The sequence below is a fragment of the Helianthus annuus genome, chromosome 7 (assembly GCF_002127325.2).
Source record: "Helianthus annuus cultivar XRQ/B chromosome 7, HanXRQr2.0-SUNRISE, whole genome shotgun sequence".
NCBI lineage: Eukaryota > Viridiplantae > Streptophyta > Magnoliopsida > Asterales > Asteraceae > Helianthus > Helianthus annuus.
In genome coordinates, this window is record NC_035439.2 from 97,918,565 (window position 1) to 97,937,945 (window position 19,381).

The following is a 19,381-nucleotide window of genomic DNA, read 5'->3' on the forward strand; positions in this document are numbered from 1 at the left end:
GGCACATGCCTGCTAGCTTGTGAGATCGCTTCGTATAAGCTTCGATCTCAGATTTCACCATCTTCAGATGGTAGTACTCATTCTCCAGCTTCTGAATTTGGTCACGAGGACAGTACTCCTCACACATCAGCTCCTTGAAATAATCCCAAGTAGTTGCATTCGCCATTTCAATCCCAAGCATTTGAACTTGGGCGTTCCACCAAGTTAAGGCGCCATCCTCCAAAGTGCCTGAAGCATACTTCACTCTATCCCCCGTCGGACAGTTACACATGGCAAAAGCCGATTCAGCCTTCTCAAACCAACGGAGAAGTCCCACCGCTCCTTCGGCTCCATTGAATGTTTGCGGCTTGCAATCCATGAACACCTTGAACGTACAGACTGGCAGATTGTTCTGATTTTGGTTCACGTGTTGACCTAGAGGTGAAAGAATGTACAACGTACGAATGTGAGTTTGAATATATGAATAAAGAATAAGAATCATCATGTTGTGAATGTTGTACCAGCTTGCTGAGCTGCTAAAGCCTCAGCCACACGCGTATCGATGAGATCCGTCAGTTCCGCCTGAGTCATGACGATATTGCCTCGTCCACCACCGCGACCACCACCGCGTTCGCCATGTCCACTCATGTTTCTGCATTCACAAGAAGAATGGAAAGAGTAAGGATCATGATTGAATGAAAGTCAATCATCGTTGTGACTCCTATAGATTGTTGAATCCCCAATTATGTCGGATAATGGGTCAGAATCATTTAACACTCGCTAAGCCTCACTGGGACTCACATGCACCCCAAATTATTATTACATGTGCACCCGTAATGATAATGTGATTTGCATGTTCATCTCAGTTCCTCTTAACTTGCGTCAAAAGATTCTCAGATTCGAGTGTTAAAAGCTAAGGTGGTTTCAAACGACAAGAATCACTAAGTTCTAGAGATGCTACAATACTATGTATGCAACTATATGCAATGCAATGCATACGTGTTTGCTAAATGTATAATGTATACAGTAAGTAAAGACGAACCTTGCAATCTGGAGCGGAGTGTCATGGTCGCTTTCGGAACCAATTCGGTTATAGTTTGGTTTTATAAAAAAGGTTTTTTTTTTAACCTAGTTCACTATAACCAATGGTTCTGATACCAAACTGTCACACCCCCAAAATACCACATGCGGAAACCATCGCGAGGCGTGTGACGTACTAGGATCTAGCCACTAATCACATTGAACTAATAGTAATATAATAAACTCAAAATCTCATTCAACGTGAAAAGTGTAATTCAAAAAATCTGTTTAAAACAAAATATGTTTAGCGAAAGCATTCGAAATAGTTCTAAGTATTTGAAAACAACTTGTTCGCAAAAACATAGTTTAACATCAGATATGATAACAACGGGACGACCCATGACATCCACAGCTCCTCCGATTACAAGCTCCGTTCCATGAAATCATCTAATGACCTGCAAGCATGCAGAGAAAGCGTATCAGCATAAAGCTGGCGAGTTCACAGTTTTGTTTAACCCAAATCATGTTAAGTGTTTTAGTTTAAAGACATGTCAATAATAAACTCGATACCGAAGTGACATATGTTTGTTTGCCCTCATCAATGCCTATCAACATTGGCCATGTTGTTAAGGTCATTAGTTCACGCCCGTCCTCCCCGGTACGGTGTGAGGTTGTCAAGCCTAATAGCGCTATCAACTAATACCCCGTTGCCTCCCCGGCAACTAGTTCGGTAGTAAGTAGGGACTTTGGTGATAGTGTTGAGTTTATTGACTAACATCAAAATTAAACCAAAGTAATAAAAGTATTCCTCCCCGGAATATTAGCTTGTTTGTCCCTCCCCGAGACGCATGCTTGTAAAAAAAAGTAGTGAACTCACCTTAGTTTGCTCGGTATGATATGGTACTTTCAACATTAATTACTGGTTAGGCCCGTTACACGCGACCTAACGTATAATGTCATATTATTGACTATACGAGTAGGGTTTTTCAATACCCTAAGTACCCAAACAGTTCATTGTTTAAGCGATGAATAATTACAAGTATAGATCCTTTTATATTAAACTAGGTTAGAACCCGTGTATTACACAGATTAAATAAATGTAATTTTATATATTAAATAATAAAAAGTTATATATTTATGAGGGTGAGGATCAAATAGGAAGTTTATTTTGGCTAGGAAGGATAGGAAGCAATAGGATTAGGACATGTGGCAAAATTTAAAATAAAAAGGAAGGGTATTTTAGTCAATCTTATCATTTCTTCTTCCTTCTTCTCCCCAGTAAATTCAAAACCCACCATTTTCAAAACCTACCATCTTCAACCATTTCTTCACTTTATATCTCAATAATCACTACATTATAGTGCGATTTTCGTCACCAATCAATGATTCAAACACCCGATCAACGTGTTCTTCAGCTTTTTTTTGAAGAAAACCCAATTTAATTTGATATAAAATCTCGTTTTTCCGGTGATTTTGAAGATAATCACTCGATCTGTTCGATTTGATCGCCGATAAGTGTTTCAATCATTCAAATTTCATCAATCGTTGAAGAAATCGATTTCAATCCATGTAAGAAATTCTTTAATTTCATTTTTACGATCTGGGTTTTTTATTTAGTCATTGCGTTTTACGATCTTGGCGGGGATCCGGGGGCAGCGCCCCTGGTAGCAGGGTCCTAGGGGCGGCAGCCCCTGGCGGGGTCCAAGGGGCAGAGCCCCTGGCTGAGGTTAATAAAAATGCATCAGAAAAATTAATTTTCTATAAATTGTCTCTGGAAAACTGCATTCGTAGACAACCTTTTGATCTCCTACTTCCTGGTTCAGACAATTCACAGACATTTTTAGACCATTGCGTTTTAGAACTAAGACATTTTTATGTGTTTTCTAGCCATTGCGTTTTAGAAAAACACATTTTTGAAGTGCTTTTAGTCATTGCGTTTTAGGTAAAACACATTTTTAGGTATTTTCAGTTCATTGCGTTTTAGAGAGAACATTTTCTTTTGATTTTTTAGGCCATTGCGTTTTAGAAAGGAGACATTTTTTAGTGTTTTCTAGCTATTGCGTTTTATAAATAAGACATTTCTTTGTATTTTTGGTGCATTGCTTTTTAGTTAAAACACATTTTTATGTGTTTTCAGTCCATTGCGTTTTAGAAAACAGACATTTTAAGTGTTTTCTGGCCATTGCGTTTTACAAATAAGACATTTCTTTGTATTTTTGGTGCATTGCGTTTTAGGTAAAACACATTTTTATGTGTTTTTCAGTCCATTGCGTTTTAGAAAGTACATTTTCTTTTGTGTTTTTAGGCTATTGCATTTTAGAAATAACACATTTCTTTGTGTTTTCTGGCCATTGCGTTTTACAAATAAGATATTTCTTTGTATTTTCTGGCTATTGCGTTTTAGAAATAACACATTTCTTTGTGTTTTCTGGTGCATTGCGTTTTAGAAAAATGTCATTTTTTAGGTTTTTTTTTCTATTGCGTTTTACACAACTGGGTTTTTTCCATTGCGTTTTACGCAACTGGGTTTTAGAATTTTTTTTTCGAAAATATAGAAATAGTATACTCGTTTTAAAGATAAAAAAAACGCTCGTTTTTTTGGTGCAATTTTTATAAAAAAAATAATGTCGTATGAAAGAGTTATTAACGTTTAAAAAATGGGGGGGGGGGATTGGAGGAGAGAGAAACTATTGACTTGGATTGACTAGAATGCCCCTAAACAAACTCACGCGCCTCTTTTCTTCCCTTCAATTTCCCACATTTAATCTTAGCCCTTGATTAACTAAATGGATGGTCAAGATCACTTCCTAGTCTTCTTAGCCAAATAAACTTCCTATTATATCCTAACTCATATTTATGAAACTCGCATATTGTACGGGTTAAATAAATGTAATTTTATATATCAAATACTAAAAAAAGTTATATCATTAAAAACCATGTGTATTACACAAATTAAATAAATGTAAGTTTGTATACTAAATACTAAAAACGTCGTATCTTTAAAAACCCGTGTATAATCGGGTTGAATAAATCTACCAAATGATAAAAAAAAAATTACATCCTAAAAAACCCCGTATATTACACGTGTTGAATAGATCTAAAAAAGAGTTATATCTTTAAAAACTATGTGTATTACACAGATTAAATAAATGTAATTTTGTATATTACATAATAAAAACGTCGTATCTTTAAAAAACCGGTGTATAGTCGGGTTGAAAAATCTACCAAATAATAAAAAAAATTATATCCTTAAAAACCCCGTGTATTACACGTGTTGAATAAATCTAATTTTACATAGCAAATGATAAAAAAATTATATTTTTTAAAACTTTGTGTATTACACGAGTTATATAAATATAACTTTGTATAGTAAATAATAAAAGTTAAATTTTTAAAAACCCCGCGTTTTACACGAGTTGAATAAATATAATTTTGTATACCAAATAATAAAAAAAAGTTATATTTTTAATAAATTAGGATAACAATTAATATTAAATTTTTATTTATATATTTCATATAAGATAAGTAAGAAAGAGAGGTATTTGTTTTAAAAATATATTAAATTAACAATTTAGATTTTAAGATAATATTTTATTAAAGTATGATAAGATTTAATATTAATTTATTATTTATTTATTTAGTTAATATAAAATAAGTATATATATGAGGATGCCTTCAATGAATGACACGCGTACAAAACTTGATTTCTTTTATTATAGTAGATAGATTCAGAATCAATTAGTATGTATATATATAGTAGATATACTTAAAGACAAGGAAAGGGATGCTTTGCACGGGATCATCATAGTTGCTTGTTGGTGCTTATGGCTGGCCCGGAATAAGGTGAAGTTCTCGGACGTAGAGATTAAGGTTGATAATGTTTTCAGTGATGTGAAGTCTTTGGGTTTCTTGTGGTTCAAAAATAGATGTAAGAACAATCCGATTTTATGGACGGATTGGTGTAAATTTGTAATGATGTAAATTTGTAATTTGGTTGGGTCCCGGTCAGGTTTTCGAATTTGGGTGTTCTTTAATGAAGTTTTCCTTTCAAAATATATATATATATATATATATATATATAGGTAAAGGATCCTATAAAAAGTGTCCAAAGTGTGCGAAGGGTAAGAAATAATGTGGTGATGACAAGTGTCCTATATCTAAATTAATTCAAAAGGGTGAATTAGTAATTTTCTATTTTCTTTCAATTAATTGATTTAAAGATAACTGCCCAAAATAACTTTCACCTTTTATTATAGGAATTCGATTTTAGGATTTAATCTACGAATCTGTGTAGTGTTATATAATTTTGTAGTGCAACAACCATTCAGAACTGCATAGTGTTATATATTTTTTATATAGTGTTATATAGTGTTACTTGGTGTTATATGGTGTTATAATATGGTTTTTGGTGTTATATAGTTCTGTAGTGTTATATAACTCTGTAGCGCAACCATCAAAAAACACTATATAACACCATCAATTATTAATTCTGTAGTGCAACCACCATCTAGAACTGTATAGTGCTATATATTTTTTATATAGTATTATATAGTGTTACATGGTGTTATATAGTGTTATATGAGGGATGCATAGTGTTATATAGTGTTATATTTTCTGGTAGCATGCCTATGATGGATATATAGTGTTATATATTGTTATATAGTGTTATATGATAGATGTATAGTGTTATATGATGGATGTATAGTGTTATACGTTTCTTTGCAGCAGTTACATATTTTTCTATTTTTAGAATTTAGGATCGAGATAATTTAGCAATTAAATTTGAATAGCTAGTTTTTAGGAGATTGATGGCGGTTACCATATTTGAAACATTGGAAAAGACACTATTGTCCTTTAATTTTACATAAGGTCCTTCTAATTAAAACACAATTTACATTTTATACCCTATTGATCTCAACCATTAGATCAAATATCCAATGGTTTAAAACACTTCTTACCCTTCTCACATTTTAGACACTTTTTACCATATCCCTACCCTATATATATATATATATATATATATATATATATATATATATATATATATATATATATATATATATATATATATATCATCCGTTCAATCAATAATCAGAATTAATTGTATCATTGACTCTACTAGCTATAATGTATAACATCATCATGATAGATATTGGATAAGTTCAAATCTAAGCTCTCTAAATGGAAGGCCAGATCTCTTTCTTTCTCCGGGAGAGTCACCTTGGCGAAATCCGTTCTTGGCAGTCTTCCGGCATACTTCTTATCTATATTTGCTGCCCCCAAATGTGTGCTCAAAAAGTTGGAAAGTATTCGTAGAGATTTTGTGTGGGGCTTTTCTGACTCGAAGAAAAAGCTAAGATGGATTAAATGGGATGGTATTCTGAAATCGAAAAAAAGAGGAGGGTTGGGCATCGGAAAATTAGCGGATTTCAATCTCGCTATGTTGTCTAAATGGTGGTGGAGGCATAAAGCGGACCCGAATCAGTTATGGGCTAGAGTAATTTCGTCCATTCATAGCATCAATTCGGGGAACTCGCTAATTCCGTTGAACAAGAATATCCCGGGCTCTTGGAAAGATATTGGTAATGCCGATGCTTCGTTACTTTCGGAAGGAATCATATTGGCTGATAGTTTGATTGAGGTGGAGGGTGTTTGGAAATGGCGGACTTCTAAGGATGCTCCTTTCTCGGTTAAGCAAGTGAGAGAAGACATTGAAGCCGCTAGATGGGTTAACATGCCAAACGAGCCAAAACTTGACTGGAACAATTGGGCTACGCCTAAAGGAAATCATCTCCTGTGGAGGGTCATGCTCGGAAGAGTTGCTTCAAGAGTGGGATTAGCTCGAAGGGGGATTCCGATTGCCGATATCGGCTGTCCTCGCTGCGGTTTAGAGGCGGAATGCCCGGATCACATTTTTCTGAAGTGTTTGTGGTCCAGGTCAATTTGGTGGAATATTTTGGCATGGATCCGTATTAGTTTCCCGGCGGATTGTGACTCGTTTTCGGACCTTATTAAGCATATTAAAGAGAGTCCGGGCAGCAAGGTGTGGAAGCGGCTTGTGCATACCATCATTATCGCTACGACGTGGAGAATTTGGAGCGCGAGAAATGCTATGGTCTTCGATGGGAGTTTTATCCCTATTATGAAGACGGTCGAATTGATTAAAGAAGACTCCTTTCTTTGGATCAATATTAGAGCGAGGATCAAGAAACCGGTTTGGGAAGATTGGGTCCGATTCGATGTGTTAGAGCTTTTGTAATTGTTTCTGTTTTTTTGAGTTTCGTTTCTTTCTGTTTTGTATCCCAGTTTCTTGCTGGCTCTTTATATTCAGCTATAAAGTGATTTTGCCGTTCAAAAAAAAAAAGATAATAGGAGTTAATATGTCATCAACCTACTAAATGCATGTTCACTGAATTTGCATTTCTTGTTGAATTATTACATCGGTAGATCTCCAAAAGCATTTTATGATGCCCATTATGCACATACACATATGTTAATAGAGTAAATAAATGATGTTGAAATGTGTACATTTACAAGGAATTATAAATACTTATATATGAGAATCTGGTCCACAAAGGAAACAAACCCCACCCACTGTTTTTTTTTTTTTTTTTTTTTAACCCCACCCACTGTTATCACATATAACCGGCCCATACTATACATATCTTTTTTATTAAAACACTGCGGACCATTGCTAAGTAGAATTGTTCTCATTAAAATACCCAGCCAAACAGTTTCCAAGGCCAAACTCGGATCATTCAATCATGAATAATTAAATTCGGACCTCAAGTAATAATTATATTCACATTTTACAGTTTCCACAAAGTCTGACCTATGTAAAGATTTATATTCGGACCATGGAAACTAACAACTTCAGCGATATCCATTTTTTTTCAATACAGATTCGGACTTGTGATACCCCACATGTTCGGACACCATACTCTTGCTTATATCCGGACCTTAGTTGCAGAATAACAAGTTCTGACCATATGTTTTTATTTAGAGTAAACTGCCATTTTGGTCCCTGTGATTTGGGCATTTTTGTCATTTTAGTCCAAATCTCAAACTTTTTAATTCTGGGTCCATATGGTTTCACTTTTATTGTCATTTTAGTCCAAAAGTTAAATTTGGCCAGATTCCCCAACTTAAAACCTGATATTTTGTCTTTATTCTCAGGGGTATTTTAGTCATTTTGGTCATTAAAAAATTATATAAATAAAATCCCAAACACCACTGCACTCTCTCTCAACACCCCCTTTGTAACGCCCTGCATTTTCATACTTTCCATATTTAGAAACCATTGCTTGAAATTCTATTTTTTTTGGAAATCTTGTATTCCTTGTAATCGTATTTCGTTGTATCGTTGTAAAATCCGAGACTTTGATCGTAATGAAACGAATCTTTTATACATCGTTTCTACATGTTTATACATTGATACGTGCACTCGTTTGATACATGGTTCGTAATTCATATAAACGTAAGCTTAACTCGTAAACAATGATCGTGTATTCGTAATCCTTAAATCTTCATACATTTATACACTTAGTTATTCGATTATAAGATTAAGTTGTATGTTTTTTTTCACTTGATCATACCAAAATATAAACCATACATACTTGTTACATTTCATGTGTTATACACACCTATGTTATCGCACTTTTTGCTAAATTAAAACAAGTTATTTATGCATTTTGGACCTTGTTACAAGTTACATACATACTAGACACCATGTAACACTTTATTAAACATCAAATATATACCTTCTAACACTCTTGCATCAGCCCACTTAATTTACTTGTTTTGAGTTATTTAGCCCACTAAACACTTCCAAAGCCCAACCCAATGAAACCCTAATCCATACCCTATATAACCCTAGCCTCCTCCAAGCATTTTTCACTTTCTAAACACTCTCCATTCACTCTCAAACACTCCAAACCGTAGCTGATTGCAGAAGTTCGAGCAGATTTATACCACTTCACTAAAGTGAGTATAACTCACTCAATTCTTATCCGATTCACTCGATTCTTTTTCCTACTACTTTGTATTTACCTTAGCTACGTTTCCATGGGTTTTCCCTGGAAAACCAGAGCCTGGAATGTTGCCAAAAGGGCTCCAAAGTGGACTGATTTTTCTGTTCTTATTTCAAACTTTGATAAACTTGTTTAAACTTGAGGAAACTCATCTCAAACCTATGTCCTTATGCTTATAACCACTTCTATGGTTAGTTAGGCTAAAAAACAAGGTTGAGACATTTAAAATCAGAGGTATAAACCTCACAAACTTTCTGTTTTGTTCAAGGGTTTTAACCCACAAGTGATGCTCAAGTTCAAGACTTGATGATTGTGTGATTTAGGATTAGCTTGGGCTAACTTACTTGAAAATCCACACATTGCTTGATGTTTTCTCATAGATTAGTTGTTCATATTCTATTGTTTCTTGTAAGTTCATGACCCTCCTTATTGTTCATAACAACGAGTGTAGTGGTGAACAATAGAGGTACCTAAATGGAAGCTTTGTTCTTCCTACCTCATGTATGAATTCTATGATACTTAGAGGTGCCTAAATAAAGACTTTAATCTTCTACCTCATGCTTGACTTATATGATGTAATATACACTATGTAATACTTATGTAACAACCAAATAATCGAACTCTTGGTGATGAACTAATGGACATTCGTTAGGCTAGTAAATTGTATCATCTCAGGCCTTGACAACTTGTCACGATTCTAATGGAACTTTGTTCCATGAAAACATTTAAACTCTTTTAGAGTTTCATAGTGTCAAGAACAAGTGTTATAGGTGTTAGATGATTATTTTCATATGTTTATTTTTCATGTTATTTAAACTCCAAATCCATATAACCATATGTAAACACCTCTTAAACTCCAAATCGAACACATTCAACTTCCTAGTCTCAACAACTTCGTCACATGGGATAATCGGAAAGCATATGCAACTTTGTGAGTACACTTGACCCATTTCCTTTTAATACACTTTGGTTGCAACATGTTTTACTTGTTAAAATGCACGATTCACAAACATGCTTTTATTCGTTCAATCCTTATACATGCTTTGCTGTGCTTAGGTTCATGCTAGAATACATATTACTTGTTAACTCGGCTTAACAATTATAGCGCTATAGGAGTAGCACACCACCCGACGGGGTTTTGTTGAGTCTTTATTCTATAACGGTCTCGCCACTTTTGTGTCGAGGGATGCTAAATACTAGTGGACACTAGAGTTGACATATTGTTATGCATGATAAATTAACCTTGTATACCAATTGCTATGTTGGATTGAAAATACTTTTATACACATGCCACGACTCTAAAACTAGTGTGCTCGCCAATACCTTTGTATTGAACTATGCTTTTTAAAACATGTTGCAGGTTTAGCGATGATGTTGGTGATGCATGGAATCTCGTAGGATGCTTAGATACACACTTTAATTTATATTTTTATCGCATTGTATTTCATTATTCATGATGTTGTATTTACTTCAAATTCTTGTAATTGACTCTTTAGAAATGAAATGAAATTTACTATTTACATACTTGTCATAATTATTAGCGTTATGATGTCTCGAGCAATCTATTTTGTCTCACTCCGATGTTTCCGCCATCGGTTGGGGTGTGACAGATTGGTAACAGAGCCATAACTATAGGGAATTAGGAAAATTACCATGCTTTAGAACTAATCTATAGTTAAGCACCAAAATTCGACCATACTTCCTTCACATGCTACTTTTATTAAATATCTTTACATGTTATTCTTGAAATGTCTCTTACGTGTTATTTTCTTAAAATGCTTTATGTGTTTATACTTGTTATTATTATTTTGAAAATACGTCTTTTACTCATTTATACTAAATTCGAAACCACTTGTAATACACAAACGAGACGACTTCACCAAAATAGGCGTGAAACCCACAATTTGGTGAAAGATTCTCAATCCACCTATTCTTTTTACACGAAATTCGCCACCAAATTAGGAGTGAGATCCTCATCTTGATGGGGAATTTCCGCATTCAAATTCTAGTGGACCCTCGTCAAAGTGTTGAAATTAAATTTTGACCCGACGAGTACCAACCACACTTAGGATACGAAATCGTCAAGTTATGGGTGAAACCCGCACCTTGTCAACTAGTTCCACTCCTTGAATTTTTCATAAATCCCGCCAAGTCTCGAAATTCGATTGATTTGGGAGATGTAGTAACCGGAAGGGTAAATACCGTTAACCGACTTGTCGGCGAGGGTATTCCACCTATTAGGCCAAATCATGCTCCTCAAATTCGAAAGACTTTTCGACCACTTTGGTTAGGGTCACACCCCCAAAAAAAATCCACATGCGGAGTACCACCGCTTGGGGGCGTGACTGACCAGATCAGGATCCAGCCACCAATTATACTGAGCATTGGTTAATAAAACTAATGTTCACCAACCATAATGGTTAGTAAGCATCATAGTGTAAAGTTCAAAAGTTCAAGTTTAAGTAACAGTTTAAGTAAGTAGCGGAAGCATAGACAAAACAGTATAAAACAAGGTTCATAGTTCAAGTTTATTTAGAACCCAACGCATGGGTTAGACGACCACTACACATCCCCAAGTAGCAAGCTCCTGAGTCACTGGGTACCTGCAAAGCATGCAGTAGGGTATCAACAAAAATGTTGGCGAGTTCATGAGTATGTCCAGTTTTTAAATTTTCAAAAACTTGTTTCACTAGTTAATTTACTCATTTATACATGCCATGGGGAGCTACCCCGTAAGTAAGCTACTAAACTGTTTTTACAATACCGAATACTACTTAACCGTATGTTTCCGCAATGCCCCGTTTGTCAATGTTCTATCATCATTGACGGTTGCCAGAGTCTATTAGTTCACTCCCGTTCCCAGTAACATGGGTCGGTGTGAGGCTGGTCAGACCTAAATAGCGCTATCAACTAATAACCCGTTCGCCAGACCCCGACAACTAATCGTTATCATGAAGTGAGGACTTGAGTGATAGAGTTTCGTTTAGTATTGCTTGTTGCATCCAGTATAAACAGTAATTAACTAAGGGTCCCGCATAAGGGGAGAAAATAGGTTTGTATCCCTTACAAAGGGATAGCGTTGTTTTAACTTCCGTTTTCCCAAACCACCGGGAACGCATGCTTTAAAAGTTGGGAACTCACCTTGGGTTGCTCGGTAGATTAGTTTACTTGGTCAAACACGTTAGTCACCACGTCCTAGCATGGTTACCAGTATAGGTCAGGTTTAGGTACAGAGATGTCACGTATATTTTACATGTATCTAACACGTAGCATGCATAACACACAGCATACACATTGACAATTCATACACTAAGTTATTGGGCCTGTTCTAACACTTATCTATAACAACACAAAGCAACAGTAACATGGATTAAACAGTAACACGCATGATCAGTCCACACACTTTGGCCCAATAACGGAGACAAGCGGCCCAGTCTAGACCAGGTGGTCTCGACTCGAGAACATGCGGTCTCGAGTCGCAACCAGGAGGTTTCGAGTCATGGACGTCTGGTCTCGAGTATTGCAGGCATGAGTTGCAACCTCAGAGGTCTCGAGTCCAGTCTCGAGTCGAGACCAAGGAATCTCGAGTCGAGACCTTGTTGGTCTCGAGTCCCTGAAGTCTGTCTCGAGTTGTAATCACCGCGGTCTCGAGTTGTCTCCGTGATGGTCTCGAGTCGAAACCGAAGGTCTCGACTCGCAACCACGGATGCGTGCACAGGTGGAGGCCTTCTAAAACCTCTGTTGTACTACCCAATTACACTCCACAGACATGCTCCCTTGTACTAACCAATAAAAGTGCACCAACATGTTTTCTTGTCTAATGCTTAATACAAACGGATCAAACACACCACTTTTCAAATATTCATGTCATATTCAAACAGTTCATCATATGTATACTCAGCACATAAAACATATTCATTTGGTTCATCATAAATATGATTTCTAAAGCATATCACTAAGCCTACAACACCACAACACACAATATGCATTTCATAAACAATACAGGAATTATTTCATTCCTTTCATTATGAATATTCTTAGGTTTGTTATCAACCAACATCATACAACACTTATGCTATATCACATCATTCAACACGCAAGTATTCGTATTATTCAAGAAGCACATTTGTAATCATCTAAACTATTTGCAAATAGACCACTTAACACATGTTGCTTTTAAACAATAGGAGACGCTAACCGGATGGTGTCCGAATACAAGAGTGTGTGAAAAACAGTTGTGAGAAAGCTCCCGAGTGATGAACACTAGCTAGATTCCAAACTTCAAGCTGCCACTTATTGGATCCGAGAGGATGGAGGGGGTTGATTAGTGAAGTTTTAGGGTTTTCTAGAGAGAGAAAGCTAGGAGGAGTGAGAGGGTGTGAGAGTAAGAGAATGTTTGAGAATTTGGGAGAATGATTGTTGTTCAAAAGGGGTAAGTCGGCTAATGCAAGGATTTTATACTCTCCCGGGTAAATGCACCCTAAGGCATTACGAGTGGGCTAAAGAAGGGGGTGTGGCCCAATCGGCCCAACTGTTCACTCGAGACCGAGAGGTCTCGATTCGGGTCCGTTGTGGTCTCGGTTCACTGTTACAGTTATATATATATATATATATATGTATCACATACACTTAGTTCAATACAAGGATCACATAGCATGCCAAGTTAATCCACGAATTACCATTTAATACAATAGCTACACATAATGCTAATACAAGAAGGTTGCTCGGGAAAACCCGAAGTGTCACATTATCCCCAAGTTTTAAGAACTTTCGTCCCGAAAGTTAAGGCAGCCACTGTCAAGCTAGCATGAGTGAGAACGTTTCAACGGGGTGTCACATCATCCCCTCGTTAGTTTGGAATTTCGTCCCAAAATTCGGTTGTAGCTTCAGTGCTGGGAGTTTCATTTGGGAACAACTGGGGTTATTCGCGCTTCATCTGGTCTTCCCGCTCCCAGGTAAACTCTGGGCCACGGCGCGAGTTCCAAAGAACTCGTACAATAGGTATCTGGCTACATTTGAGGGTTTTGATTTCTCGATCCGAGATCTCAATCGGTTCTTCTACAAAGTGTAGTTGTTCGTCAAAAGTGAGTTCCTTGAAAGGAATTATGAGTGTTTCATCTGACAGACACTTCTTCAGATTAGACACGTGAAAGACGTTGTGTGCCGCACTCATTTCTTCTGGTAGGTTCAATCTATAAGCAACTTTACCGACCTTCTCTTTAATTTCAAATGGTCTGACATATCGCGGATTAAGCTTGCCCCGTTTACCAAAACGAACCACACCCTTCCAGGGTGAGACTTTAAGTAGAACCCGTTCACCGACCTGGAATTCTTAGCGGTTTCCTACGCTTATCAGCGTAACTTTTCTGACGGTCACGAGTTGCCGCCATGCGTTGTCTGATCTGGGCAACCCTTTCCGTAGTCTCGACTACAAGTTCCGGGCCAGTAATCTGGCTTTCGCCAACTTCCGCCTAACATAGAGGTGATCGGCATTTACGACCATACAATGCCTCAAAGGGTGCTGCCTGAATGCTGGTATGGGAGCTGTTGTTGTAGGAAAAATCTATCAATCGGTAAGGGTCGTTCCCACCCGTTTCCAAAATCAATAACACATGCTCTCAGCATGTCTTCAAGCGTTTGGATGGTATGTTCGGTTTGACAATCGGTCTGTGGGTGATAAGCAGTGCTCACGTCTAGGCGTGAGCCAAAATATTTATGCGTAGCTTGCCATAGTTCAGATGTAAAGCGTGGGTCACGATTGGATATGATAGAGATTGGCATTCCGTGCCCAGCAACTATTTCCTTTAGGTAGATGGCAGCGAGCTTTGAATACTTATCTGTTTTCCATGATCGCGAGGAAGTGTGCAGACTTGGTTAGGCGGTCCACGATGACCCAAATGGTATCGTTCCCACTTGGAGATCTTGGTAAGCCTGTGACGAAATCCATGGAAATTTGCTACCATTTCCATTTTGGCAGTTCCGGTTGTTGCAACAAGCCTGGCGGCTTCTGGTATTCGACCTTGACTCTAGCACAGGTCAAGCACTTGCTAACGTAGGTGGCTATACTGGCCTTCATACCATGCCACCAATATGTGGTCGTGAGATCGTGGTACATCTTATCCGAACCAGGATGTATCGAGTAACGATATTTGTGTGCTTCGTCCATCACCAGTTCATGTAGATCTCCATAGAGTGGAACCCAAATACGCCCTGTCACATAGTGAGCGCCGTCTTCCTTTTGTTCTAAACGTTTCCTCGATCCTCGCAGGGACTCAGCCCTGTTGTTCTCTGGTTTCAATGCTTCAACCTGAGCACCTAGTATCTGAGTAGGGAGGTTAGACTGGATGGTAAGTTGTGACGCTCGCACGCGCTTAGGTGTAGTGTCCTTTCGGCTGAGGGCGTCTGCCACGACATTGGCTTTGCCCGGATGGTACTTGATCGCGCATTCGTAGTCGTTAAGGAGTTTTACCCCATCCACGTTGCCTCATGTTCAACTCCTTTTGGTCCAAAATATGCTGGAGACTCTTGTGATCGGTGTAAATCGTGCACTTGGTACCGTACAGGTAATGTCTCCATATCTTAAGAGCAAAAGCCACTGCTCCCAATTCCAAATTGTGCGTAGTGTAGTTCCTTTCGTGAGTCTTAAGTTGTCGAGAAGCGTAAGCAATAACTTTCTCGCGTTGCATTAACACGCAACCGAGCCCATGAATAGACACATCGCAGTAAACCACAAAGTCGTCGGTACCTTCAGGTAACGAGAGAATAGGAGCGTTACAGAGGTTATCCTTTAGTTTATGAAAAGAAGACTCCTGAGCTTCATTCCATTTGTAAGCGATACCCTTCCGAGTGAGAGTCGTGTTCGAAAATCCCTTGATGAATCCGCGATAGTATCCTGGCAATCCTAAGAATTGGCGGACTTCGGTCGGTGTCTTAGGGGTATGCTAGTCCTTTATAGAGTCGATCTTTGCTGGATCAACATAAATTCCGTCCTTGTTGACCACGTGCCCAAGGAAGTGGACTTCTCGAAGCCAGAAGTCACATTTGGAGAATTTGGCGTACAGTTGCTCATTATGAAGGAGTTCGAGAATAAGACGCAGGTGTTGTTCATGCTCCTCTTGACTTTTCGAGTAGATCAGGATGTCGTCGATAAACACAATTACGAACTTGTCGAGTTAAGGCTTTCACACTCGGTTCATGAGATCCATGAAAACCGCAGGCGCGTTAGTCATTCCAAAGGGCATGACGAGGAACTCGTAATGTCCATAACGAGTTCTGAACGCAGTTTTGGAGATGTCTTCATTACGGACTCTCAGCTGATGATAACCTGATCGCAGGTCAATCTTAGAGTAGTAGCTCGATCCTTGCAACTGATCGAATAGATCGTCGATACGTGGGAGAGAGTAACGATTCTTGATGGTAACCTTGTTCAGCTCGCGATAGTCGATGCACATTCGAAATGTGCCATCCCTCTTCTTAACAAAGAGCACTGGTGCTCCCCAGGGTGACGAACTAGGACGGATAAATCCTTTATCCAATAGTTCTTGTAGTTGCGTAGAAAGTTCCTTCAGTTCTGTGGGGGCTAGTCGATAAGGTGCTCGAGCTATAGGTGTTGCTCCGGGAGTTAGCTCGATTTGAAATTCGACCTGACGATGAGGAGGAAGTCCAGGTAGTTCTTCAGGAAATACCTCGGGGTAGTCGCGTACAACTGGAAAATCTTCGATCCTCTTTCCCCTTTCCTGTGTGTCGGCGACGAGTGCTAAGATAGCGGAGTGCCCCTTTCGTAAACACTTCCGGGCTTTTAAGAATGGGATGGTACATGTGACAGCTCCACCTTTGTCACCTTGAAAGATAAGGGGTTTGCAAGAAGGGCGGGGAATACGGATAACTTTCTCTTGGCAGAGGATTTCAGCTCGAGGCTTGGGTAACCAATCCATACCAATGACCACGTCGAAGCTTCCGAGAATGACGGGGAAGAGGTCGATAGAAAAGGTCTGACTAGACAAAGTGAGTTTGCAGTTGCTGATAACATGTGAGGCCTCGATGTTTCTGCCATTAGCTAACTCGACGATATGCTTAGAACTTAATAACGTAGGCGGGTGCTTACGCTTCTTACTAATACGTAGGGATACATAACTAGCATCGGCTCCAGAATCAAACAATACAGAAACATAATGATCATCGAGTAGGAACTTACCCGCCACGACGTTGGGATCATTCCTATCTTCACCAGCTCCAATCACGAAAGCCCTTCCTCTTGCACCATTCCCAACATTGTTGTTGTTTTGATCGTTGTTTCCAGCTCCCTGGTTGTTGTTGGGGTTCTGGTTCAGTTCAGGGCAATCCCTTCGCATGTGCCCCGTTGCTCCACATTTGTAGCATCCACGGTTGTTTCCTTGCTGCCGTTGTGGTTGTTGTTGATTTAACTGGGGATAATTCATCTTAATGTGCCCCTCGGCTCCACACTAGAAACAACCCCTGATGTTCCCATGATGTTGTTGCTGCTGCGGTTGGTTCTGCCTTGCAGGATGAGGGCTCCTACAATCCTTGGCCTCATGCCCCACCTTATTACATCGCTGACACTTGTTCGTTGCACAGGGCCCGTTGTGATGTCGGCCACACTTGTTACACTTGGGTCGTTTTCTTTGGTAACCACCCGTTCGCGGGTCAGGGCCCTTGCTCCCAACGACCCTCCCTTGTTGAGCTCAAGTTGGTATGGTGCTGGGACCCCCACTTTGGTAGTCGTCCCACTTGCGTTTGCTGTAATCAAAAGCATTAGTTGTAGCAGTCACACACCTGGGCAATCTGCCCTCTTCTACCACTTGGTTTGTGAAATGGTGTGCTAGACGAATGACTTGCTGGATTGTAGGGGGTTTGGTTGCGATCACTGAACCCTGGATTTCTGGAACAAAGCCCCTAAGGTAGAGGGCGATTCGCTTGTAGGGAGGTTGCGATAAGTTAGGACACAAAGCAGCCAAGTCATTGGACCTTTTCGTGTATGCTTCGATCTCCGAGCCAACCATCTTTAACCCATAGTATTCCATTTCCAGCTTCTGCATGTCATCACTGTGACAGAATTCTTCCCTGATTAGATCCTTGAAATCGTCCCATGGAGTGGCATTTGCATCTGCCAGTCCGAGCATCTGGACTTGCGCGTTGCTTTTCCTTGAAACGTGCTAGTGGCGTACTCTACTCGTTTGCTACATGGGCTTTCACCTTCTTCGAACGCAGACTCGACCCTCATGATCCAATGTAAAAGACCTACTGCTCCTTCCGTGCCATCGAAGGGGTGTGGTTTGCATTCCAAGAACGCCCCGAGGGTGCCAACTCGGGGTTGGGTGTATGTGGATGGTCCTTCTGGGTTGGTTTCCAAGGCTTCAGCGACCTGAGCGTCTATCAGGGCCGCCAGCTGGTCCCTTGTCAGGGCTATGCTGTCTCCATCGAGTCCGGTCATTTTCTTGGTGTTCAGAAAACACAGAGTGAGAAAGGACGTCGTAGTGAAACAAGGATGAGGCGGTGGATGGTGTATACATCTAGCTCGGCAAACTAACATGTATATAAGCACTTAAACAAACAAGTAAGTAAACACAAGTACGAGCTATGAGGTCTAATGCGTCGAGTCTTGCACTTGGAGTGTAGTGTCGTCACGAGTCACGGGTTATAGTCTGGTTTTTTCTCAAAAAGATTCCCTTTTTAAAACCAAGTTCACTAAAACAATGGCTCTGATACCAATCTGTCACACCCCCAAAAAATCCACATGCGGAGTACCACCGCTTGGGGGCGTGACTGACCAGATCAGGATCCAGCCACCAATTATACTGAGCATTGGTTAACAGAACTAATGTTCACCAACCATAATGGTTAGTAAGCATCATAGTGTAAAGTTCAAAAGTTCAAGTTTAAGTAACAGTTTAAGTAAGTAGCGGAATCATAGACAAAATAGTATAAAACAAGGTTCATAATTCAAGTTTATTTAGAACCCAACGCATGGGTTAGACGACCAATACACATCCCCAAGTAGCAAGCTCCTGAGTCACTGGGTACCTGCAAAGCATGCAGTACGGTATCAACAAAAATGTTCGCGAGTTCATGAGTTTGTCCAGTTTTTAAATTTTCAAAAACTTGTTTCACTAGATAATTTACTCATTTATACATGCCATGGGGAGCTACCCCATAAGTAAGCTACTAAACTGTTTTTACAATACCGAATACTACTTAACCGTACGTTTCCGCAGTGCCCCGTTTGTCAATGTTCTATCATCATTGACGGTTTCTAGAGTCTATTAGTTCATTCCCGTTCCCAGTAACAAGGGTCGGTGTGAGGCTGGTCAGACCTAAATAGCGCTATCAACTAA

General features: G+C 39.1%; 1 protein-coding gene across 1 annotated transcript; it reads left to right on the forward strand.

Annotated features, from left to right (window-relative positions):
* Positions 1 to 933: 933 nt before the first annotated feature.
* LOC110866587 lies at positions 934 to 7,258 on the forward strand. The gene is made up of 2 exons (XM_022115730.1): positions 934 to 1,005; positions 6,149 to 7,258. The coding sequence occupies exons 1-2, from the start codon at positions 934 to 936 to the stop codon at positions 7,256 to 7,258; spliced, it is 1,182 nt and encodes a 393-aa protein (XP_021971422.1).
* Positions 7,259 to 19,381: the final 12,123 nt, after the last annotated feature.

What these genes read in the sequence shown, in the direction of transcription:
- LOC110866587 (XM_022115730.1), top strand. Translation starts at nt 934, where the DNA reads ATGCTACAATACTATGTATGCAACTATATGCAATGCAATGCATACGTG. An exon ending in CTAAATGTATAATGTATACA is followed by an intron (nt 1,006 to 6,148) that starts GTAAGTAAAGAC and finishes TCATCATGATAG; the next exon opens with ATATTGGATAAGTTCAAATC.